General features: G+C 52.0%; 1 protein-coding gene across 2 annotated transcripts in view; it reads left to right on the top strand.

Moving 5' to 3' along the window:
• ABHD12 (abhydrolase domain containing 12, lysophospholipase) overlaps nt 1–26,043 on the top strand; it is a 90,333-nt gene that overhangs the window by 56,268 nt on the left and 8,022 nt on the right. For both annotated transcript variants that reach the window (XM_008275443.5, XM_089307395.1), the window contains exons 2-6: nt 6,238–6,362; nt 17,676–17,781; nt 19,967–20,086; nt 22,185–22,215; nt 23,358–23,403. In XM_008275443.5, coding sequence (XP_008273665.3) covers nt 6,238–6,362; nt 17,676–17,781; nt 19,967–20,086; nt 22,185–22,215; nt 23,358–23,403 — 428 coding nt within the window. The remainder of the gene's footprint in view (nt 1–6,237; nt 6,363–17,675; nt 17,782–19,966; nt 20,087–22,184; nt 22,216–23,357; nt 23,404–26,043) is intronic.

Below are 26,043 nucleotides of genomic sequence, written 5' to 3'. Positions count from 1 at the left end.
GGCCTGTAGTGAAGCATTGGCAATGTGTGGGGGAGGAAGTGCCCTGCAGGCTTGTGATCAGAGCTGTGCCTGTGAGCTTCACAGTGCTCCTCGGTCCGCACCCCCGCTGCACACAACCACCATGGTGGGGCAGGATGGCTAAAACCAGCTAAGCCTGCACACTTCCCGTCCCCCAACTCCATTAGGTTCAGATAAAACCTATCCCAAGGTGGGCTTCTCTGCTGAAGCTGGCCTTGTCCAAAAGAACAGGATTAGCACCCTGCCCTAATTCAGAATGGATGTTTTTCCCTCCTCCTGCCAGAGGCGAGGGGATTCTTCTCCAGTGTTCACTGTGATGTCCTGGGATTCCTGGAGGTAAAACTTTCAGAAGGGCACTTGGCTCCCTCACTCCCTATACTTTGTGCACACATGTGCATGCACACACATACATGTGGGCGTGCACACGCCCTCACTTGTCTGGGTCCCCAGAGGTGTGGACTCTCAGGCCTGTCCATGCTGAGCCCCCAGCAGTCACCACTTACAGCTCAGGTCAATGGGAGGAGTTCTGCAGACACTGGCGATCCTCAGGATTTGCCCGTCTGTCTTTCCTGTTTCTGGGCAGCAGCTTGCCCTGTGACTTCCCTGCTCTGATGGATCCAGGAAGAGCTGCTGATTGGTCAGTTTGTCCAGCTTCTCACTTGTTGGGATGAGCAGCGGCCTTTAAGTTCCTCACACACCAGACGGGAAACAGGAAGTGCTCCGAGTCGCATTTTTCACTCTTAATTTTGCATACCTAAATCAAACAAACTTGATCTCAACATGATGTATTCTCAGGTCACTTTGGAGAGACTAGGGTGTCTGATAAGATTCTACATCTAACCATTTTAGGAAACGTCATTGAGTTGGTTTATAGGTCAGGCGGCCTTTCTTGAAAGACAGAGCTGACTTCATGCACCTTAGGCAAAACCCCAGAAATTCTGCTTCATACAGCCCTTCCCCTTCCCCAGAGCTCCCTTCTGGTTGCCAAGCCTCATCCGTGGCCCATGGCACGGAGGACACCTTCTGCCTGCTGTGCAGACACACACAGAGCTGGGTGTCAGTCTTTCGGTTGCTGGGTCCCAGAGAGGCCTGGGGAGCTGGGGTGAGAGCCAGGGTGGTGCCGGAGTGGTGCATCACCTCGTCAGCCCCTGCCCCCAGCCTTTCCCAGGCACTTCCTCCACCTTCTCCCAGTCCTTTCAGCTCACTCTCAGCCTCCATCCAGCAACCTTCCCAACCAGTCCAAACAGCAGTTGCCTTGGGATCTGTTCCTCTAGGAGGCGGCAAGAAGTTGTAAATTGGTGCCGGTGCGGTGGCGCCTAGAGTTAAGCCTCTACCTGCAGCACCAGCATCCCATACTGGCACCGGTTCGAGACCCAGCTGCTCCACTTCAGTCCAGCTCCCTGCTGATGCAGCAGGGAAATCAGTGGAGGACGGCAAAGTCCTTGGGCACCTGCACCCATGTGGGAAACCCAAATGAAGCTTCAGGCTCCTGGCTACTGCCTGGCCCAGCCCCATGTGTTGTGACCGTTTGGGGAGTGAACCAATGGATGGCAGATCTTTCTCTTTGTCTATCCTCCTCTCTCTCTCTAACTCTGCCTTTCAAATAAGTAAAAAAAAAAAAAAAAAATAGATTTGTTTTAAAAGGAAGTTGTAAATTGTGCAAATTATCCTTGTATCAATCAACTTGTTTAAAAGTCCCCTTCCACAGGGCAGGCATTTGGCTCAGCATTTAAGACACCACTTGCAATGCCCATGTCTTTTATCAGAGTGTCTGGGTTCAAGTCCTAGCTCTGCTTCTGATTCCAGATCCCTGCTGATGTGCACCTTGGGAAGCAGCAGTGATGATTCAAGTAGTGGGTCCCTGTCACCCACATGGAAGACCTGGACTGAGTTCCAGACCAGCCACTGATGTAATGGGCATTCGGGAAGTGCACTAGTGGATGGAAGATTGATTCATATTCTCTCTCTCTCTCTCTCTCTCTCTCTCTCTCTCTCTCTCTGTATGTGTGTGCCTTTCAAATAAATTTTAAAACATTTTTAAGCACCCTCTGAAAAATTCTCTGAAAATCTGTCATTACTTCAAAGAAAACCCCAGGTTGCATGTTGCATTCTCTGGGCATCCCGCCCTCCCCAGAAGGGGAGGCCAGAATGAAGGGAAGCGGTTGGGAGACGCAAGGCAGCCTCAGGGGGCCAGAGCAGCGTCTGGGGCAGAGGTCAGGAGGCCCTGGGCTTGCTGGGCTGCTAGTGCTCAGTGTGACCTATGGTGGGAGTAAGTTACCCAATTCCTAGGGCTCAGTTTCCTGACCTGTGAAAATGGGACTAATGATTACTTACTTTCATTTACTTTCTATTTTTGCAATTCAGTGACTGACTTTTTCCCCCAATTTTTATCCCCTTACAATTTTGAAATACAGATTTGCGGGAGCTTACAGAGAAATGCACTGGGAAGTTCAGGGCTGCCTTCCCTCTCCCTCAGTGCAGCATGGCACACAGCTGACGTGCGGATGAGGCCCAGGACACTGACTCTGATGCCATCGGTAGAGGGTGTTCAGCTTTGTGTGACCACCATCACCATGGCGATGCTCAACTGCACCCACTCCACCCAGCTCCCAAATGCCTCCACTTCAGAGCCACCCCAGCTTCTCCCACTACCCCCAGCCCCAGACAGCCACTAATCTGGTACCCATCTCTAGAACTGTGTCATTTCAACTGTGTTGTATAAATGGACTCCTGACATATGTAACCCTCCAGTTATGCTATGCATCCTTAAGATTCATTCAGGCCACTGTGGTATGTTTCAGCGGTCCAGTAGTGTTCCAGGGTCTGCTTACCCATTCACCTGCTGGAGGACATCTACATAACAAGTAGAGCTGCTGTAAACATTCCTGTACAGGTCTGTGCTGAAACTTAAGTTTTCATTTCCCTGGGCTAAATGCCCAGGAGTGCAGTTGCCAGGTCATAGGGCAAGTCCATTCACTACATTTTACACTTCAGCTTCATGGCCAGTGACTGTGGTTATCTGTCGACAGCACTAGTAACCTCTAAAGAAAGACACACCGAGTCATAGCACAGGCTACAGCAGATACTGTGGCTGTGCGCTTGGATGCCCGAGTCTGAGAAACGTGGGTCTCTGCGGTTACACCAGGCCACAGGCAGGCTCTGAGCGGAGGTAGGATGGTCCCTGGGCTGTGTGGGCCATGTTCTTTCCTACAAGCAATGCAGAGCAGCAGGTACTCCTAGCAGGGAGTCACTCCATAAATAGCACTTCCCTCGGTAATCACTGAAGACTGTAACTAAGGGGAATTCTGGGACTCTAACCAGAGGATCAGCAGAAGTGAGAACTGAAGAAACGGAGATGGGTGTCCCGGCTTCCCTAAGCCTTGCTTGCATCCTCTTGGTTTCCCCTTTTTTTGTTAAATTCTTTTAGTTTTATAAGGAGCAGATGATTTCTGTGTTATGTAAACTGTTTTGAAATAGAAGGATGATAAAGAGCTATGCATTTCTGTGAAGGAAGAAGCACCCTTAGCACGGAAAACAATACTGGTTTACTAACAGACACCATTCAGGTGAACTCATAGCAGAGTGAAAATCTGCCAGTGACCTGGCCTTCTTTCTCGCGTTTGCTTTTCACTCAGCAGGTGCCACCAGTTGACTGCGCTTGTTGTGGGTTAGATTCTGTACTAAGGAGGTACTCTGGTCTGTATACCCAGTCACTCATGAAGGGATGTTTGGTTGTTAGAATTTCTGGCTGTGTGGACAGAGCTGCCAGGAACAGCCTTGAACAAATCTTTGCATGGATGTGTGCCTTCTCTCCTCTCCAGGCACACAGTAGCAAACCACCCAACCTCTGCATCATAGGGTGCAGGTTTGTGCAGGCCTGGAGGACGAGAGTGAGCAAACCTTGGGAGGGACGCAAAGGTGACCACATGTGGCCGGAGCGAGCACCCAGACACAAGCCTGGGGCTCCTGGTAGGAGCACATTTGACTGTGGGCTAACTCCTTCTTTATGAGCACTCTGTTTTTCCCTCAGAATTAAGTCCCGGATCCTCCTGGGCTCCTCCAACCTCTCCCTTTACACCCATGCTCTCCTTGCCTGCGCCCACACCCCGTGCTTTCCTCCAGCAGGAAGAGAGATGGGGGTGGCAGCCTGGGTGTGTTGTGGGCTGGGTCAGGATCCTCACACACAGTCCACATGCGCACCTTTCCAGGAGTTCGCCATCACACAGGCAAGGAAGCATGGCTCGGAGGTGCTAAGAACATTGTCCAAGGTAGGTCAGCTAAGTGGTGGGTCGCATGTCAAAACAGGCTTTGGATCCGACACTTTTAGCCACTTTTCTCATTGAAGAGGCAGAACGTGCCTGGACTCGTAAGATGCCATTTTAAGTCCTTCTTCCACATCATCTGGTTAACCACCATATTCCTGGCCCAGCCCCAGCTATTGCGGCCCTCTGGCAAGTGACCCAGCAGATGGAAAATCTCTTTCTCTCTCTCTCTCTCCCTCTCTAACTCTGTGTTTCAGATAAATAAGTAAAAGAGAGAGAGAGAGAGAGAGAGATCTTCTGTCTGCTGGTTCACTCCCCAAATGGCCACAACGGCCGGAGCTGAACTGATCCAAAGCCAAGAAGCTTCTTCTGGGTCTCCCACGTGGGTGCAGGGGCCCAAGCACTTGGGCCGTCTTTTACTGCCTTCCAAGGCCATAGCAGAGAGGTGTATCAGAAGTGAACCAGTCAGGACTTGAACTGGCACCCATATGGATGCTGGTGTTGCAGGCGGTGGCTATACCCACTACACCACAGCACCAGCCCCTAATAAGTATTTTTTAAAAAAGGGTGTTCCCATCGCTCCACAATGGCCTCGTTCCCTTGTTGTCATTTCCCCCTCCCCCGCCCCCACTGTTCAGTTTCTCTGCCCCTGCAGCTTTGCCTCTTCTAGAATTTTTGCACAAATGGGATCATGTAGCATACAGTGTCTTGAGGCTTTCTTATCTACCTTAGCATAGAGCTTCTGAGGGCTACATGTGTGCTACATGTGTCAGCAGGTCCGTGTATGTTTGCAATCCACCCAAAGTACTTTTCTGGAAGTAGTCCAGAAATAAATAATTGGACTCCATGAGGTTTTAAACCTGATGAGGTGAGAACAGCAGTTCTCTAGGTGTGCCCTGGGTATTCAGGGGTCCCCAAAGTCCCCTGAGAGAGTCCATAAGGTCAGAGTGACTCCCATAATAGCACTAAGGTGAAATTTGCCTTTTTCTCTCCATTCTTTCCCCGGTGTCCAGGGAACTGTCCCAGCTGCCCCATGACATGCGGTGTCACAAAAGATTGAAGGCAGAAGCAGGTGTGACAGTCCATTATGTCTTCTCTTCAGCTGTCTAGAATAAAGAATTTCCCCCCTTCTCACTGTAATTTTCTGTCTTGCAAAACATGTAATGGATTGTCCCTTGTTCCTAGATGATTTTTACATGTGTTCATTTTAACGCGTAGCAGTTCACTGTAAACCTTAGAAACAGAAGCTCTTCAGAGTCCTCAGTAGAGAATTCCTGAGGTCAGCGGAGTTTGAGAGTTAGCGATGTTTTTCAAAGGGAGTTGGGAACAGGACATGGAACTCTGAGAGCTGGTGAGGGATTAGAGGAATCTGAAGACCCCGGGGTGTTGACTGACCCAAGGGGCCTGGAGAGGGGCTCCATGGGGTGGGTGGAAATGCCAGGATGGTCAGGGCCAGCCTCCATCTGGTTCTCAGCCACCTGTGCATTCCAGGACCTGGTGAGGGCAGGTTCTGCTAATGTGCGTGGGGCGCTGCTGCCCGCAGGGAGCTAATGAGTAACTCACACCCGCCTGCGACTGGCCAGCAGGAGCTGACCGTGAGGCCCCCGGAAGGCCAGCTGCTCCAAGATGAGGTTGCCGCCAGGGTGTGATGTCAGGTGGGGCCGGTGGAAAGGGCTTGGACTGCTGTCTCTACTGGGTCCTTCCCCAGGAGCGAACGTGAGAAACCTATAGGACCGCTCCTTTGGTTCTCAGGAAACAAAGCGTTTCCTCCCAGTGGAACTCCAAGCTCAGATTTGGTTATTGTCCAAATGCAGGTGGAGGCTGCTCTTAGTACTGGCAGCATCCTCCTGGGAAAAGAACCTGTGGCCCTTGTTCAGTGATTTTCATAATTCTGTTAATTAGCCACAGAAAAACTGTGTCTGCTGCCTCTGACCTGTGGATTGCTTTTCTCTTGCAGGCGAAAGGGCCTGTGGTTCCGCCTGAGGAAGATTCTCCTCTGTGTTTTGGGGTTGTATGTTGCCATTCCATTTCTCATCAAACTGTGTCCTGGGATACAGGCCAAACTGATTTTCCTGAATTTCGGTAAGTACCCTGTGCCACTTTTTCATGGCGATGTCTGATTTTAGGGGGGGTCTGTTTTCATTGAGGTTGAGTTTACATTTAGGGAGACATACACATCTATGTGTGCGGTGGATGTGGATGTGTAGAGAGAGTGAGACACCACCCAATCAGGAAATGGAATGTTTCTGTTACCTGGAAAATGCCCTGCATGGGGCAGTGGTACACATGTTGACGTGAGAAGCTGTGGAAGCCATCAGGTGGAGATGGGCAGTCCTGTGGTCTGGGGGTTTGCTGTCCTTGGAAAAGATGACCTCAAAAAAGATAGCAACCTTAAAAAATGCTCTCAGAATAAATAAACAAATCTTTTCAGCAACAGTTATTACTATGCTTTTCTCTTTTTTAAAAGGATTTTTTTTTCTCCTCAAAAAATAACTTGATACTTTTGATTTCTGTCAGCTCATGTGTAGGCCTTATAGATATTGGAGTTTATTTGAGTTATCTTGGAAGTTGAGAGTTCCAAAGTTGTTCTAGGTTTAATTTTTTTTTTTTTTTAATTTGAGTGACAGAGAGACAGAGTCCTCGTTCACTAGTTCACTCCCCATATGCCCACGGCTCTGGGCCAGGAACCAGTCCAGGGCTCCCCTGTGGGTGGAAGGGACCCAACTACCTGAGCTCTCATCGCTGCCTCCCAGTGTCTGCTTAGCAGTAAGCTGGTGTCAGGAGTTGGAGCTGGAGCTCAAACCCGGGTACCCCAAATGGAATTTGGACATCCTGAGTGCTAGACCAACTGCCTGCTGTGTTTCCTTTTGGGGAAATGGGAAGAGAAAGGTATGAGGACCAAGCTTGAGGTGTGTGGTTGATGGGAGCCATCCTTTTAAGGAGCATCATTTTACACTAGCGAGGTGAGGTGAGGAGGCAAGGGCAGGCCTGCCTGTTAGAGGTTTGCTCCATGAGACGGCGTGGACCAGCCTTGCGGTAGGGTAGGACAAGCCATCTGGATGGGTTTGTGTCAGGTGAGTTTGGCTCTTGTGTGTTTCGAAAGCCAGGTTTGAAGTGATGGAGGCAGCAAATGAGTTGGGGAGAGAAGTGGGCCGAGGCAGACACAGGCCAGAGGTGTGTTGAGAGGTGTGGGTCCATGGGAGGCTGTGGCCTGGGGTTGGGCAGAGCATGGCAGGAAAGGGACTCAGGGCTCAAGACCCCCACATCTGTAGTAACTGTTCCAGGCTCTGCAGGCTTCTGTGCTTACAAATTTGGGGTGTTAATCACAGAAACTTGGAAGTTAGTGAATAAAAGGAATTTCTGTGCTTCATAGTGGCAAGAGAAAGATCAATGTTTAATACTCTGTAGATGTGAAGTGAATTTTTTGAGTGGCTTAAAATAACCATAAAATACATCTGATATACTGAGGGACATTAGAAGTTCCTAAAGATAAAGAAGCTGAATGAACTTTTAGGAATTTATGCCAAATATTGCCACTTGTGCAAAGCACAGGCTTGAAAAGAGCTAACATACTAAAATCAAAGGAGGTTTGGTTTTCTGACCAATGGACACAATATGGTGCAGAAAAGAGTTTGAGTTTATGTAAAACATGAAGCTGCAGGATCGACAGATTTGCCAGCCTCCAGCCACCTTGGTTGGGCGCCTTTGCTGCCCAGGGTGTGAGGGCATGCTGTATGTGGGTTGGGGCAGGGTGTGCCACCGGACTTGGCACGCCTCAGAGTCCCGGCAAATACCTGAACTGAACTGATGTTCTTCAGATGGACAATTTATGTTGCTTTGGACACAGCCCACAGACTGCTGTGCTGGGTTCCTAAGGAGGTGGCAGAACTTGGGGTTCTTAGAGTCTGGCCTCCGTGGCTTACAGAAGAGAGCCCCCAGGAAGGTGTCCAACCTTAACACTTTCATTCCATGCATCTGCCCTGCAAGAGCAGGAGAGCCTTCAGCAGAGGTGTTTTTTTTTTTTTTTAATTTTTTAAAATTTATTCGAAAGGCAGACACACAGACACATACACACACACACACACACAGAGAGAGAGAGAGAGAGAGAGAGAGAAATGGAAACAGAGACAGCGCACACTCATATCTGCTGGGTCACTCCCCAAATGCCTGCAACATCTGGGGCTGAGCCAGGCTGGAACCAGGAGCCGGGAACTCTGTCCAGATCTCACATGAGGGTGGCAGGGACCCAACTACTTGGGCCACCTTCTGCTGCCTCCCAGGGTGCACAGCAGGAAGCTGGAGCTGAGACTCAAACAGGCACACATACAGTAGTGTTTTTAGAGGAGATTTTTAATTGCCAATATTTAAAAAAAAAAAAGTCTGTTTCTGGACCACCCTTTCTGTGGCAGGTGTTTATAGGAGCAGTGACAGGGCATTTTGCCATGTTCTTACCCACCTGGACATCTGCCTGGCCCCCAAGTCAAACTGCAGACACGTTCTCCCTGGATACTGCCTCTCCAGTGACAAAGTGACCTCTTCTCCAGGCCCCTCTGTCCTTCCTGGGGAGCTGTGATGGGTTGTGGCAGCACATAAGGCCCTCACCAAGTACAGGTTTCTGTCGTGGGAGGAAGGAATGTTCTCTGAAAATAATCTGGGAGCGTGCTGGTTTTCCAGTTATAATGTGCATTCAAGTTTTGAATACCTGTGCTGGGGCTGGCATGATGGTGCAGTAGGTTAAGCTGCCACTTGTGACGCCAGCATCCCACATCAGAGCACCAGTTCGAGTCCTGGCCGCTCTACTTCCCATCCAGCTTTTTGCTGATTTGCCTGGAAAAGCAGTAAATGATGGACCAAATGGTTAGGCTAGGCGCCTGTTTCCATGTGGGAGACCTGGATAGAATTCCTGGCTCTTGGTTTCAACATGGCCCAATTGTGGCTGTTTTGGCCATTTGGGGAGTGAAGAAGCCAGTAAAATCAGTCTCTGTCTCTTTGTCTCCACCCCGCCTTGCTCAGCCTTAAAAAAAAAAAAAATCTGCGCTTTCTCCTTTGCAGAGGCTCTGGGGTCTCAGGTGCCCTCTGGCAGTGACCTGAGTTTTGCCTCCTGCTACCACAGGGCCTGTGTTTTGGGGAGGGGCCTCCGATCTTGTCTCACATGTGAATCTTGACCCTGTGGGTAACCATTTGACACTAAAGAAAGTGTGACGATCTCTTGGGTGCCAGAACATGAGTAAAATATTAAGTTCACAGCAAATCTGTCCGAGTTTACAAATCAGATACATAAGCTTTAGAAGAAGCATAGCACCTGTGGTTGGTTGGTTTGACAAAGCAAGAGTGAAAGAGAAATCGTCCTGGTTCACTTTCGAAGTACCCACAACAACCAGGGAAGGGACAGACCAAAGCCAGGAGCCAGGACTCCATGTGGGTCTCCCATGTGGGTGGCAGGGATCCAGGCACTTGGGTCATCCTCTGCTCCTCCCAGGTGTGCATCAGCAGAAGGCTGGATTGGAAGTGGAGGTGGGACTCCATCCTATGCACTCAGATACTGGACAAAGGCATCCCAAGTGGTGGCGTAACCCGCTGAGCCACAGCGCCCACCCCAGCACCAGTGATTTAAGGCATTATTCTCCTTTAAATATATTTTCTTATTTATTTATTTATTTATTTTACTTGAAAGTCACAGTTACACAGAGAGAGGAGATGCAGAAAGAGGGAGAGAGAGAACCATCTGCTGGTTCACTCATCAGATGGCCGCAACAGCCGGAGCTGCGCCAATCCGAAGCCAGGAGCCAGGAGCCTCTTCTGGGTCTCCCATGTGGGTGTAGGGGCCCAAGCACTTGGGCCATCTTCTACTGTGTTTCCAGGCCATAGCAGAGAGCTGGATCGGAAGTGGGGCAGCCGAGACATGAACCAGCACCCATATGGGATGCTGGCACTGCCGGCAGCGGCTTTACCTGCTTTGCCACAGCGCCAGCCCCTAAGTATATTTTCACAAGCAAAACAGACACGGTTATTCTAAAAATTAAGGGCCGGTGATGTGGTGTAGCAGGTAAAGCTGCTGCCTATGGCACTAGTATCTCATATGGGCACAGGTCCAAGTCTCTGCTGCTCCACTTCCGATCCAGTTCCTTGCAAATGCACCTGGGAAAGCAGCAGAAGATGGCACAAGCCCACATGGGAGACCCAAAAGAAGCTCTTGGCTTCAGATCAGCTCAGCTCCAGCTGTTGCAGCCATTTAGGAGTGCACCAGTGGGTGGAAGAACTCTGCCTTTCAAATAAATAAATATTTTTTAAAAAATTAAAGATTACCTGAAAATCCCTTATCACTACAATAAGAAAATTAAAGTGGCTCTGAGAAAATTTTTGTGAATGCATTGCTTTAATTCCAGCTGATCTTTGTCATATGTCTGTTCACACAAAAGTCTTCATACGTCTGATTCCAGCCAAACCATGCTGTGGTGATGACCAGCATTTGTGCTCCTGGAGCCTGGAGTATCTCCCAGGCCTTTCACCATGTGCATCTCCTGGTGAAAGGAGTGTCTTGGCTTGGAGGCCAGCCAGGACTCAGCAGGTTGCCTCTGGCCTTTTTTTGGAAGCCCTAGGGCCAACATCAAGTAACTGGAATTTTTTTTTTTTTTTTTTTTTTTTGACAGGCAGAGTGGACAGTGAGAGAGAGACAGAGAGAAAGGTCTTCCTTTTGCCGTTGGTTCACCCTCCAATGGCCGCCATGGCTGCTGCACTGCGGCCGGCGCACCATGCTGATCCGATGGCAGGAGCCAGATACTTATCCTGGTCTCCCATGGGGTGCAGGGCCCAAGTACTTGGGCCATCCTCCACTGCACTCCCTGGCCACAGCAGAGAGCTGGCCTGGAAGAGGGGCAACCGGGCAGAATCCGGCGCCCCGACTGGGACTAGAACACGATGTGCCAGCGCCGCAAGGCGGAGGATTAGCCTAGTGAGCCACAGCGCCAGCCTGGAATTTGATAATATCTGGATAACCCACCCAGCTCTTCCCTTGTTGGCATCCACCTCTTACAGCTGAATGCAGTGATTGGGATGAGATGTAGCCTGAAAATGAAGATCCCCGGGCAATTAAAAATGTCCATCTCAGGTGCTGGCATTGTGGCACAGCTGGTTAAGCTGCCACTTGCAACACTGGTGTTCCATATCATAGTGGAAGATGACACAAGTACCTGGGCCCCTGCCACCCACATGGGAGACCTGGATGGAGTTCCTGGCTCCTGGCTTTGGCCTGGCCCTTCCCTGGATGTTGTGGGCATTTGGGGAGTGAGCTAGTAGATGGATGATCTCATTATATTTTGTTTTGTTGGAGCCAGAGCTGTGATGTAGTGGGTAAAGCCACTGCCTGCAGTGCCCGCATCCCTAATGGATGCTGGTTTGAGTCCCGGCTGCTCCACTTCAGATCTAGCTCTCTGCTATGGCCTGGGAAGGCAAAAGAAGATGGCCCAAGTCCTTGGGCCCCTGCACCCATATGGGAGACCCGAAAGAAGCTACTGGCTACTGGCTCTTGGCTTTGGATCAACAGCTGTGGCTTTGTGGCTGTTAGGTAGGAAGTCAGATATGAGCTTATGTGTGTGTGACAAAGGCCAAAGGAGACATTTACGTCCAGCATGTGCATCTCAAAGTCATCCTGTTAACATTTCAGGGGCAGCCCAGGATTTGTATCTTGCCCTGCACCTTCTACCCAATAACCTGCCAGGTGGGGGTCCCGCCCCTTCTGCCTGATAATCTTCCAGGTGCAGCCCGGCATCTGCACTTCAAACACGCCCAGCCCCTTCTACCCAGTAACCATCCTTCCTCTAAGGCTCCTCCTGTCTGATAACTTCAGGGGAAAACTCAGATAGGAGTTTTTCATATTTACATCCAAAAAGTCCTTTGTTCCAAGAGGAGCAGAGGTAGGGAGGCAAGACCCATCCCCTTAACACCCCCCCCCCCCCCAGACTGCATGCTCGGTCTTCTACCTCCGTGCTGAGCTGCCCACCTGGCCTGGCCAGGTATACTCTTTCCACTCAACCGTGTAACCCCACTCTCCCCTAGTCTGAGTGACTGGGCACTCTCTCTCAGGTTCTGTCTGGAGAGGTGCCCATCCATTCTTACGGATGTAGCTTCCCTAATAAACCTGGCTATTTTACTTACCACTACTCTGTGTCTCACGCCTGAATTCTTTCTTGTGCGAAGACAAGAACCCTAGCATTTACTGGTAACATGGCCATTTGGGGAGTGAACCAGCAGATGGAAGGCCTCTCTCCCTCTGCCTCTGCCTCTCTGTAACTCTGCCTTTCAAATAAGTAAATAAATCTTTTTTAAAAATTTTTTGTTTTATTTTGAAAGACAGAGAGAGAGTCAGATTCAGACAGGTCTTCTGTTAGATGGTGTTATGCCCAGTTCAGTTGTCCCCAAAGACCACCAAGGAGCCGATACCGCTATAAAGCATATGAGAGTTTTATTGCAGGTCCGGGCCTGGACTCTCAATCAACACCGACGCAGCGGGTCTGAATTGAGAGCCCCGACCCTTCAGTTAAAGACATTCTATACATTATGGTACTACCATTTAGCAAATCATCTCATCCTGCAGGAAATTTAAAGGACATCTCTTAGAATTGATTAGTGCATCCAGTGGCGGGAACGGACCTACTAAAGGTGGCTTTGGGGTTGATGCCTTTTGAATTGATTGGCCGAAGCATAGGGTCCGAGCTGCTGGGGTGTATCTGCCGAACTGCAGGGTTTTGGGTAGCTATCAGTCACCTTATCTGCCCTGAGAAGACACCAGGAACTCTAGGTATTTCTCTGTTATCTGCTAATCGGCTGTTGCTAGGAGAGTTTATTGTAAGGGGAGTTCATTTATTTACTTTTAGGAGCTTCTGGCTCAGAATTCAGGGCCTGGTCAGGCCCAAGTTACAAGATGGGGGCCTAATTAAAAATAATTACACCTTGATCCAGGCCCAGGTCTCACAATGGCTCACTACTAAAATGCCTGCAACAGCCGAGGCTGGGCCAGGCCAAAGCCTGGAGTCCAGAATTCATCATTCACTAGTGGAGGGCCTGCTGAGGAAGGGGAGCGCATGGGGCGGAGTCTGCTGGGCGTCAGAGCGTTCACTGTGCCTCCGTCTTCGTGACTGGTTCCAACGCAGGAAGAGTAGTGAATCGGCAGAGCAGCTTCTTGGAATGGAGCAGTCCTCCAGGAGGCTCTGGCTTCCTGGTTCCTGGATCTTTGGCCTGGAAGCTCTCTGGATTCACCCTCATAAGAGTCGGCAGTGGGCAGGGGAGCCTCTCAGACCTTAGGTGGTTTGTGTTGCAGTAACTTGGCTGCTCGGGACACAGAATGGGTGAGGCCTGAAGCCGAGCCAGTGGAAACCCAATGCCTTCAGATCCTTATAGTTGCAGGTCTCCCTCTGGCAAGGGCTGGCGGGTAATTCCAGACACAGAGAAAGGACTGGGTAAATGAGTGGGGCTGACAGTGGGCCCTGGGCCTGGATATTCACTGCTTTATTAAGGACGTCGTGGCACCTTGCAGGTGACAGATGCTGAGGTTCCAGGTGTGGAGTGCAGCCCCAGAATGGGGCAGCAGGTGCAGGCTCCTACAGTCTGAGATTGGACATGCAGTGGACAGTTTCCAGGCCTTCTCCAGGTCCCACTACCACTATAAAATCTGTACTCCTTAGTCTGACTGCATTCGCTTCCGAGGGCTGCCCTGACAGGTCCACAGACTGGGCCATGTGAAACACATTCATCATCTCCCTGTCCTGGAGGTCAGAGTCCCACTGCAAGTGTTGGCAGGGCTGTGTTCCTTGAGGCTCTGGGCAGAATCTGCCCACGCCTCTTTCCACTTGTGGTGGTGGCCAGTCACCCTTGGTGTCCCCTGGCTGGTAGATGCATCACCCCAGTCTGCTTCTGCCTTCACACCGTCTTCCCTCTGCATGTGTCTGTGTCCAAATTTCCCTTTTATAAAAACATCAGTTGTGTTGGATTTGGGTCTTCATCAATGTCCTCATTTAAGCATTTAAAAAAAATAGAGGGGCCAGCACTGTGGTGCAGTAGGTTAATTCCCTGCCTGCAGTGCCAGCATCCCATATGGGCCCTGGTTCAAGTTCCAGCTGCTCCTCTTCCCATCCAGCTCTCTGTTGTGGCCTGGGAATTCAGTAGAAGATGGCCCAAGTCCTTGGGCCCCTGCGCCTATGTGAGAGACCCAGAGGAAGCTCCTGGCTCCTGGCTTCAGATTGGCACAGCTCCAGCTGTTGCGGCCAACTGGGGAGTGAATCAGCAGATGAAAGACCTCTCTCTCTCTCTCTGCCTGTCCTTCTTTCTTTCTCTCTGTCTCTGAGAGACTTTCAAATAAATAAATAAATAAATATTTTTTTAAAAAAGAGAGAGATCAATCTTCTGTCCGCTGGTTCACACCCCAAATGACCACAACATCTGGGGTGTACCAGTCTGAAACCAGGAGCCTGGAATTACAACCGTATCTACCACATGGGTGGGCAGGGGCCCAAGCACTCAGGCCATCTTCTGCTGCTTTCTCTGGGGGAATACGCAGGGAGCAGGATTAAAATGGAGCAGCCAGGACTCACGGTGGCACTCCTATGGGATATCGGCATCACAGGCGGCAGCTTAACCTGCTGCTCCACAGAGCAGACCCCTCATTGAGCTTTATTGCAGAGAGACCCTTCCAAGTAAGGTGACATTCTTAGGTTTCTGAGATCTTACCCCATAAGATCTTGTGAAGGCCTTTTGGGATCAGTTGGTTCATCTTTCTGACTTCCTGTCCACTTGGTCAAGAGTGAGGGCCCTGGAGTCGGGCAGGCAGGGTAACAGTCCCAGTTCTGTCACAGATGAGCCAGCACCCTCACAGCGCTGTGAAGCTTCCTCTGTCTGAGGAAGGCACAGATAGCAGGAGGCACTGCAAGGAACTGCACAGGGCTCAGGCCAGCCCAGCAGGAGCACTGGGGAATGTGGAGCCACCCCTGTGACTGCCTTTGAAGAGATTATGTAAGTTTTTAAAACATAGCCAGCTCCTTGAGGAAGAGGTGCATTAAGGAGCTAGAGGTGTGGACAGCAGCCCTGTGGGAGGACATGTCTCTCCCCACAATATCTGGGCAGATGCTTGGGGCACTTCTGGGGAACGAGCTCATATGTTCCTGTGTTCTCAGCATCACATGGCTTGTTGATTAAGCCAACAGGGGCCAGGAAGTAGAGTGGCTGGGCCACTCCTGATTGCAAAAGCTGGCCTTCCAAGGGTCAGCCCCAGTGACCTAAGGAACTCCCACAGGGTCTACCTCCTAAATACCATATTTGGATTATGTTTCCATCCTCTTGGGGCCAGTGCTGTGGTATAGCAGGTAAAGCTGCTGCCTGCAATGCCAGCATCCCATTTGGGTGCCAGTTCAAGTCCCGGCTGCCCCACTTCCAATCCAGCTCTCTGCTATGGCCTGGGAAAATGGTAGAAGATGGTCCAAGCTCTTGGGCCCATGCACCCATGTGGGAGATCCGGAGGAAGCTCCTGGCTTCGGATCAGTGCAGCTCTGGCCATTGCAGCCATCTGGGGAGTGAACCAGCAGATGGGAGACTTACTTTCTCTCTCTCTCTCCCCCTCTCTCCCTCCCTCCCTCGCCTTCCCTCCCTCCCTCCCTCCCTCCCTCTTTTTCTCTCTCTGCCTCTGCCTCCCTGTGGCTCTGCCTTTCAAATAGATAAACAAATCTTTTTTAAAAAACGTTTCCACCCGGGGCTGGCACTGTGGTGCAGTGGGTTAACACCCTGGCCTAAAGTGCCGGCATCCCATATAGGTGCCGGTTCAAAACCTGGCTGCTCCACTTGCGATCCAGCTCTCTGCTGTGGCCTGGGAGAGCAGTAAGAAGATGGCCCAAATCCTTGAGCCGCTGCACCCGCATGGGAGACCCAGAGGAAGCTCCTGGCTCCTGGCTTCGGATCTGCGCAGTTCTGGCCATTGAGGACAATTGGGGAATAAACCAGTGGATGAAAGACCTCTCTCTCTATCTCTCTGCCTTCCTTTCTCTGTGTAACTCTGACTTTCAAATAAATAAATAGATCTTTTTAAAAAAAAAAAATTTCTACCCTCTTAGTACCATTAACTTATGACTTTGGGGTTTAAAGTCTAGAGTGAGTTTTAACATCTTTTAAAGATTTATTTTATTTATTTGAAAGAGTTACAGAGAGAGAGACAGAGGGAGAGAGGGGTCTTCCATCTACTGGTTCACTCTACAAATGGCCACAATGGCTGAGCTGATCTGAAGCCAGGAGTCAAAAGCTTCTTCTGGGTCTCCCACGTGGGTGCAGGGGTTCAAGCACTTGGGCCATCCTCCACTGCTTTCCCAGGCCATAGTAGAGAGCTGAATCTGAAATGGAGCAGCCAGGACTCGAACCAGTGCCCATATGGGATGCCAGCACTGCAGACAGCAGCCTTACTTGCTACGCCACAGCACCAGCCCCAAGTTCTTCATTTTTCAATAAGATAAATCTTCAAAGTTGTATTCATTACAAGCAATAAAATACAATGGTATATAAAGGAAAAATTAAGCATCTCACCCCACATACATTTTGCACCTGGCCTCCCTCTGAGGCACACTTGGGCATTGCTGATGTTGGTGCTGTTTGGCTGTTTTTACAACAGGGGATCCTACAGTCCCCATGGTGATGTTGTCATCATTCCCTGCTCCTCTCACCCTACCTGTGTGTCCCAGATGTTCCTCCTGTCTCACAACCACGGGTCTCCCTGGTTTGGGCCCAATGGCCAGTGACTTCACAGTGCGTCCTGTTGTGGTTTTCTGTGGATCCACTCATCCTGCTGTCTTGCTGCCCCACACCCCATCTGCTGCCGTCCTTTTGGCATTGAGTGACAGCACTGGAAACCTCAGAATCTACTTTGCCCTCTTTGTAGCTGCATCTGATTGGTCCTCAAGTCTTGTGGCTCCAGCCTGGCAGCAGCTCACAGGATGTCCTCTCTCCCCCTTCCGTGCACTCTGGCTGCCGCCTCCCACCGTAGCTTCCCAAGCTTTTCCGCAGGCTCTTCTGGCCTCTGCGGCCCCGGCCTCCGTCTGCTCCCTGAGCTCCTTTCTCAGGCCTGGACAAGATCGCTCCTTCCCTTACTTGCACCGCCTCACCCCTTGCACAGCCTTAGTTCCAGGCTCTATGTAGACCTCACCCCGACTGCAATACCTGTCCCAGGGCACTGTGGCTGCAGCTGGGCGCCTGGGTCTGGGAGGAGTGGGAACTTATAGTACATGGTACTTTTTAAGGGCTTCACCTCTGATTTCTGCATGTGAACCTGCTTGTGTATATTCATGGATGGATGTGCACGTGTGTGCCTTGCATGTGTGTGTCCACCCCCGCTAATCCTGATTTCTATCTCTTTGTCCCCAACAGTGAGGGTTCCCTATTTTATTGACTTGAAGAAACCACAGGACCAAGGTTTAAATCACACCTGTAATTACTACCTCCAGCCAGAGGAAGACGTGACCATTGGAGTCTGGTGAGTAGCGGCAGCCTGGCTGCAGGGCAAGCTGGCAGCTCTGTGGGCCTCTCCCGGAGGCGGGAAAGGGCCCTATTCAGCTTAGCCAGTGTTGTCCTTGACATCGGTCTCTGAAATTGTGCTTGCTCGTTTTTATTTTCACCCACTCCTGTTCTAAAGGGCAGATCTCAGCTGCATCTGAGCCTGATTGTGCAGGCTGAATAGCACCAGACTCTATTCTGAGGCTTTCACAGCAGCAAGGCCTTTGTGAGCTGAGTTATTATTTTTAGAGAGTTTTACTTTCAGCAAAACAAAACATAAGCTAGAAACAGAATGTACGCACTGAATCAATCACAAACCCAGAGTTGTGTGGGCTTTTTTTGTTGTTATTATTTATTTAAGAGGCAGAGAGACACACGGACAGAGAGCTCCCACCTGATGGTTCATGCCCCAGGGCCTGCAGCTGCCGGGCTGGGCCAGGCTGAAGCCAGCAGCCTGGAACTCAATCCAGATCTCGCATGTGTGTGACAGAGACCCAACTGCTTGTGCTGTCACCTGCTGCCTCCTAGAGTGTGCATTTGCAGGCAACTAGAATTGGGAGCAGAGCTAAGACTTGAATTCAGGCGCTCCTGTATAGGATGTGGGTATCCCAAGTGATGTCTTCACCCCTGCACCAAACATCCAACCATTAGCCATAAATTTAAATCGGTCCCAAGCCTTGTGACAGCTCTGTGTCCTTGGAACATACCATATTTTTTTCTGTAGACAAGTGGTGTTTCTTGTAGCAACTGGATTGAAATTGCTCAGCCTCGCTGTGGCATTTCCTTTTTAATTCCTTCAGAGGCAGCTCTGAACCGTTGCCCGTTTACCTACCTAGCTGGCTTTGCTTTTCCCTAGCTGTAAGTCTCTTCCCACTGTCTTAGAAAGCCACTGTGTGTGTGAGATGCTTCTGAAACGAGGTGCTGTGAGAAGCTGCTCACGTGGACGAGCCCATTCCAGATACGCGACGAGAGGACATGCAGACGGTTACAGTTGACCCTTGGTGAAGAACCTAACACAAGCTTTTTTTTTTTTCTTAGTTATTGACATTGAAGTCGGAGTCTTGTTGCTTTCTGACTGTCTCTCACCCTGACTGGCTTGCTGCATGCATCGGGCGCTATGCAGTGTTCCACCTTCTGTCCCCAACCCTACTTGTTTTCGCCCAAAGGTATCTGGCGGGAGTTGGCCAGCCCCCGGCTGTGTTCCTGTGGATCTAGTCGCATTGTGCAGGAGGTGGTGATGCGGGCTGAACACACTGACAGCTCCCATGTAAATTACCGGTCACCAGAGAAGGTTTGCCTGAGTTAAAATCAGTGTGGGTACCTCCAAGGAGGAGGACTTGGATGGATAGACCACAGTGTCCAATTGCCTGGCCAGGCTGGGCTTGGACTATGCCAGGATGGTCCATAGGCCAGCTCAGGGAATCAGGGCCCACAAGGGGGACAAGGTGTCTGGCTGCCAGGTTAGCTCATGCAACTATTGCCAGTACTGTTTCCAATCCACTGTGAGTTAGAATTAGATGCTTTAAGAGTAGGGGACAGGGCCTGTGCTGTGGCGTAGCAGGTAAAGCCACTGCCTTCAGTGCCAGCATCCCATATGGGCGCCGGTTCAAGTCCTTGGCTGCTCCACTTCCAATCCAGTCTCTGCTATGGCCTGGGAAAGCAGTGGAAGATGGCCCAGGTCCTTGGGCCCCTGCATCCATGGGAGACCTAGAAGAAGCTCCTGGCTCCTGGCTTTGGTTTGGTGCAGCTCTGGCCGTTGTGGCCATCTGGGGAGTGAACCAGCAGATGGAAGATACTCTCTCTTTCTCTCTCTCTCTCTCTCTTTCTGCCTCTCTGTAAATCTGCCTTTCAAATACATCTTAAAAAAAAAAAAAAAAAGAGTAGGGGAAATGATGGGACCCACTCGGATTGTTCTAGTGTTCTTCCCACATTCCAGTGAGGAATGAGGATGGCTACTGCTCCAGCACATGTGCCTCCTCCATCGCTGGTAACCGCTACCAGGAAAGCTCTTGTTTCACAGGGCCGCTTGCCAGTCTGGAGCTGCTTCCTCTGAAGCCGTCAGCTGCTGAGTGATTGTGGTGACCCTCCTGAAGGCAGCTGGTCTCTGTTGCTCTCTGCTCTCAGCTGTTCGGCATGTGACCGCTTGCCTCTGCTTCTCCCTGCAGGCACACCATCCCCGCCATCTGGTGGAAGAATGCCCAAGGGAAGGACCAGATGTGGTATGAGGACGCCTTGGCTTCTAGCCAGCCCATCATTCTGTACCTGCACGGGAATGCAGGTACCAGGTGAGGCGCAGGAGCCCATTCAGTGCATGTCCCCTGTAGAGCACAGCTCCTCTTCGGGGTGGGAATGCCCTGGTTCTGGCCCACAGCAGTGATGAGAACATCCCGGGAAGGGATGGGGAAAGGTGGCGCTCAGGCGACGTTTACGTGTAGTAGCATCCAACAGGCTCCTCTCCAGGCAGGGCTGCGCGTCAATTGCTGGCAAGTGTCTTCTGCAAAGGGAACCCCCCACCCCGGCCCTGCCTCCCTGGGGACCAGAGTGGGGTGATTGTGAGGAGCTGCACCCAGACGCCCCTGTCTGAAGCTCACTTGGCACTGGGATGCAGGAGGGCCAGCGGGGGTACTTCCTCCTTCCTGCTGTAATCTCATAGGTCACCGTCTGTTGGCCTATGGGTTCTGAGCCTGAGGACGCTTGTCACTCAGTAGAGGGGTCATGATGACACTTAGCTACAGCTGCAGTGTGCCCTTGGGCCAGTGTTGCCTGTCCACTTCTCTACATCTGTCACCCAGTTGACCAGTGACCTCTCAGTCTGTCCAGGGCATAGGCGGGTGAAGCCAGAGCCAGGATAGCCCTAGGAGGTGGAGCAGCTCCCTAGTAAAAAGGAAGTACATGCTGAGAGAAGAGGGAAGAGCAGGCGGGGATGGCTGGAGCCAAGGGTGGCCAGCAGAGACTGCAGCTTAGTGTGCGTCCTCCTGGGCTGCCCCTCCATATGAGCTGTGTGCTTCCTGCTGTAGCACCAGGATCCACCCCTCACGGTCAGGGATGAAGCACATACTCCCTCTGGCGAGTCAAGGCCTTGCCTGATTTTATCCCAGGGCCATCGGTGGGTGGGTTTAACGGCTCGTCCTTCAGACCAGCATGAACTGGAGCCACTGTCCCTGCCTCCAGACAGCACAGTGTTCCTTCCACACCATGTGATGCTGTTCACGAGGGCTGCCGGGGAGAGCCAGGATGGGAGTGGGGGAGGGGCGTGCGCTTTCTGAGCAAAGCATTCTTTGAAAACCACCAGGCTGCTGTTTCTGCACAGTGGGTCTCGTGTGGGAGAGCCAGGAGGGGACAGCACCGAGGCCGGCCTGGGCAGGAGTGTCAGCGTGGCACCGGGGCCTCGCTGGCGGGCGGCAGGCTGCAGGGCCAGACATTTTGTAGGCAGGACCAGCCAGGAAAACAATGCATGGCCCTATCTGGAGGGGACGGCCGGGCCTGGGTGGGTGTCCCATGGCAGAGGTTTGCGGAGGGCATTGTGGAGAGCGCCCAGAAGCAGGGCCCACGAGGATGCTCTCTGTGCCAAGGACGAGAGCCTGGCCACTGAGTCACACATGCGCCGTGTGGCTGGCCCCCGCCTTTGTCTGGGACGGGCTGTACCGGTTCCTCTTCTGCTTTTCATAGACCGAGTGGCTGCAGACAGCTGTTGCAGCCACTTCCTATAAATAAGAGAGCTGTACTGTACTTAAATAAGTTCACTTTGGCAACGCCAAATCACATGACAAAAAAAGGCAAAGCCCGCCTGTGGCTTCATGTTTGCTGAGACAGTGTCACTTTAGGAGAATTTGGGTCCTCTCACTCCCCCAGGCCTGGCCCATAGTGTGGGTTTCATCACCACCCCTGTGCGGCCTGCTCTCTTGATCCTGGCTGTGGCCTCCCTCAACCTGCAGAGCCATCAGCCTGAGTAAGATCTGACTAAGAGAACCCTTGTCTGCTGGCGAGAGGCTGGGAGACCACTCTGACGGCTGGCCAGGGGCTTCCTGCAAACTCCACAACATTTTCAGAGGCACCACGGCATGTTTTTGTATGTCCAGGAGCGTGAACACATGGGGAGCACCTGTGTCACTATAGATGTGTGTCACTTAAAAAGTAAAAGTAATAAGTAGACATCTTCCCAGAGTGTGAAGACTGACACCTAGGACAGCGAATACTGCCAGAGGCAAGTGTGGTGCCATGCGAGGGGACCCAAGGAAGGAGGTCGTTCATCCACCAGCTGCCAGCCCCTGCTGGTGTGGGGCCTGGGGGCTAAATCCTAGAGGTCCTAGACTCCCCAGGACTGGCGTGGGAGTGGGCTGTAGGAGGATCCACATCCACTTCCTGTTTTCTTCTGTTTTCCAGGGGCGGCGACCACCGGGTCGAGCTCTACAAGGTGAGTGCCACACACCTGGGGAGTTGTATCCACAGCAGAGGAGGGGGGTCCCCCTAGCTCTGCAGCCTGAGAGTTCATCACTGTTGGGCTTTTCAGCATCGCCTGCAGTGGAGGGGCTGGACTGTGATGCCTTCTTCCTGTTGTACTGCCTCTTACACAGGAGACATTTGGAACTGGCAGACAGGGTAGAGATGCCTATGTGAGGCCCCAGGGAAAGGGGGCACACAGACAGGCCGGGCACGCAGACCTAAACATCGTGTGATGTGTGGGGTCTGGGGGAAGCCATTGGTGTGGTGTCCTGGGGCCCCCACCTGCCCACCCACGCCACTCTCCTGACAAGGCCAAAGGAAGAACACAAAGGTGTGTGGCTTCAGCTGGCCTGGGACTGTTGGAGGTTTTTTCCCCTTGAATAACCTGAACCAGAAACAGGGAGTGTTTAGGAAGTCTCTGGTCCTCCTTTGAGGTTCCGGGTCATAAAATGATTTACCCTGGCATGGCCTGGAAGGCCTGGAGCTGGTGTGCTCTGGGTACAGGCTCTGCAGAGGGCTGGGTGTGGTCTGGGAGCACCCTAACTCTTCCTAAGGAGGGGAGCAGGGGCTCTGGGTGACTGGGGTGGTGCCACAATCTCCCACATCGCTCTGGGCACACCCAGCTAGGGCGTGGGGTGGAGCACACAGGTAGAGATCTAAATGAGAAAGCTCAGCTGACCGACACAGATAAATTTTTTTTTAAATAACAATGAAAAGTTTCAACAAAACCTTAGAATCTCAGAGATGTTGGTTTGCAGTCTCTGTGCTGCACAGTCTCCCCTAGGGACCCACATTCACAGGGAGGGGACAGGGCCTGCTGGTGGCACCTGAGAGCTGTTTGCCCCAGAAGAGGCTGACTGTGCGGCTGCCCAGCACCCAGAGCCAGTACTGTCCCGGGGACCCAAGGAGCCTCTGCCGGGTCCCTGAACACTCCAGGCAGCCTGTAGCAGCCTCTGGCTTCTGGTTTTTGTTGGGTTGACATGGGAGTTACACACTAAAGTCCCTACTATGAGCAGTGCTAAAGACAGGAATCTGGGTATAGGCCCAGGCAAGTCGCCTGCAATCTGACATGCTCGGATCTGTCCCCAGAGATGTTTCTTTTTGACGTTGCAGGTTCTGAGTTCCCTTGGTTACCATGTGGTCACCTTTGACTACAGAGGTGAGTTTTTTTTTTTTTTTTCTTCCTTTACTTGTATTGAGCTCACTTCCACCTCTGCAGGCTCCTCACTCTAACAGGCTTGAAGCAAACCTCGCAGCTTTTGCCATGTGCGGCCCTGTGGCGATGGCAGCTGCGTCCAGGGGTGGGGAAGGCAGTGGGTCTCTCCTGAGGCTGGTCTTGAGTGCAGGATTTCCTGACATGGCACCTGATGGTGAACACCTGGGAGTCACTCCTTACAGGGGTGGCACCAGCTCCTGGAGCCCCTCGCAACACATGCCCTCTGTGAGAATACTGCCTGTTGTCTTCAGTGGACTAAGACGCTCCCTGAAGCTGGACATCAGGCATGTTTTATGTTCAGCAGAGCTTGCTTTGTTGAAATTAGGGAAACGGAGAGAGAGATTTCTCTGCCCCTCAGCCTGCCTTCTTTCTTTCTTCCTTTTTTTTTTTTTAAAAGATGCATTTATTTGCTTGAAAGTCAGAGTTACAGAGAGGCAGAGAGAGAGAGGTCTTGTATCTGCTGGTTCACTCCAAACGGCCGCAACGGCCAGAGCTGGGCTGTTCCAAAGCCGGGATCCAGGAGCTCCTTCCAGGTCTCCCATGCGGGTGCAGGGGCCCAAGGACTTGGGCCATCTTCTACTGCTTTCCCAGGCCATAGCAGAGAGCTGGATCAGAAGTGGAGCAGCTGGGTCTCAAACTGGCGCACATATGGGATGCCGGCACCACAGTTGGCAGCTTTACCCGCTACGCCATAGCGCCGGCCCCATCCTGCCTTCTTTCTGGAATGAATCAGGCTTGCCACTGATAGATGGAGAACCTGCAGCTTGCTGAACACCGGGAGCATCCCACCCTGAGCAGCAGGAGGGCACTGTGTGTCCGCTGTGAGCAGCTGTGGGAAGGAACATCCTACAGTCCTCGCCTGGACACTGAAGGGATGATGAAGGCTGCTCAGCTGTCCACCTTGACCTTCTGGAGGGGGACTCTGGCGGGTGTTGGCGTCACATCAGGGGTGTGTTCTTCTCCTCTGGCTGGCTGTGTCAGATTGCCACAAACTTAGCCTCTTTATTTGAAAGGCACAGTTATAGAGAGGTAGAGGTAGAGACACAGAGAGAGAAGTCCTCCATCTACTGGTTCATTCCCCAGATGGCCGCAATGGCTGGAGCTGGGCTGATCCGAAGCCAGGAGCCTGGAGCTTCTTCCAGGTCTCCCACGCGGATGCAGAGGCCTAAGCACTTGGGCCATCTTTCACTGCTTTCCCAGGCCGTGGCAAAGAGCTGGGTCAGAAGTGGAGCAGCCGGGACTGGAACCGGCACCTGTATGGGAATGCCAGCACTGCAGCTGGCAGCTTTACCCACTTTGCCACAACGCAGGCTCCACAGGTTTATTTTCTTGTCATTCTGGAGGTCAGAAAGTCAAAAACCTGTAGCCACTTGGGCTGAAATGCAGGTGTTAGCTGCGTTCCTGCAGGAGCTTCCGGAAAGCATCTCCTTTCCCAGGTCCTGGAGGCGCCCACCTCCCTCGTCCCCGGCCCTTCCAGGTTCTGAGCCTGCAGAGGCCCGCTGAGGCTCAGGTGGTGTTACTCTTGAACACTGTGAACACTCTGGGGTTGCTTTGGGCCCACCCAGGTGGTCCAGCCCCCACGTGACCCAGCATATTCATAGTTGCCAGAGATTAGGGCACGGGCGTCTGTGGGAGGGCCCCCACTCTGCTGACCATGAGAATGGCTCTTTTATAGAAGAGAGTTGTGGAACATAGTCCACCCTCTCGTCCCAATGTCCATTCCTCCTGCATATCAGAGGCCTAAGGGTGCCATTCACCTCCCCACACTTCTGTCGGGAAACAAAATCCCACAGGCACTAGAAGTGCTCAGTTCTTGTTGAGTGTCTGTCTTTCCACAGGGTACAAGAGATCACCTTGCCTGCCTCTGACTCTGTGTGTGTCTCTCTGTCTCTGCCCCCGTACCCCTTGCCTGTGTGTCTTTGCACCTGCCTCTATCTCTGTCTCTATTTTCTCTGTGTGTGTCTTTACCCCAACCTCTGTCTCCCCCCAACACACACACTCTATCTCTGTGTGTCTCTGTCTCTGTGTTCCCTGGGCCTGTTCTAATACATCGCTCCCTCCCCCGCTCCTGCTCCAGTTTCTGGGGGGAGCAGCCAGCCCCGCTGCACTAACGTGGGCTTTGCTTATGCAGCACAACCAGCTCTTCTGACTTGCAGGGCTTTCAGATCATTTGCTGATGACTCACTGCTGAGCCGCCAGAAAGACAATCACACTTGACCTTTGCTGGGGATTGCTGAGAGGGGCCTTTGGGGAGGATCTGAGTTACTTTGAGCCTGAAATCTCCTCCGTGCTTCCCCAGAGCATCCTGAGCCCCCACTGCTCGTCCCGACCCTTCTGTGGGCCCTGCGGTCTGGGCTGCGGGGACTGGGCCTGTCCAGCCTGGCCAGCGAGAGCCCTGAAGCTGCTGGTGCTGTGCAGGCTCTGGCAGGCACGCGTCTGCGGTTCTGTGGTGCATTTTGCTGACTTGGCCATCCTGCTTCTCACTCATCAAATGTGCAGCCCACCCACTTAGAGTGACCGGGGCAGGAGACCTTGACTTTTTGTCTACCCAGTGAGGGGCAGGGGAGGGTGCCGGCGGGGGAA

The sequence above is a fragment of the Oryctolagus cuniculus genome, chromosome 11, assembly GCF_051225735.1.
Source record: "Oryctolagus cuniculus isolate XC-2025 breed Fujian yellow rabbit chromosome 11, ASM5122573v1, whole genome shotgun sequence".
NCBI lineage: Eukaryota > Metazoa > Chordata > Mammalia > Lagomorpha > Leporidae > Oryctolagus > Oryctolagus cuniculus.
This window is presented reverse-complemented; position numbering and strand designations above follow the sequence as displayed.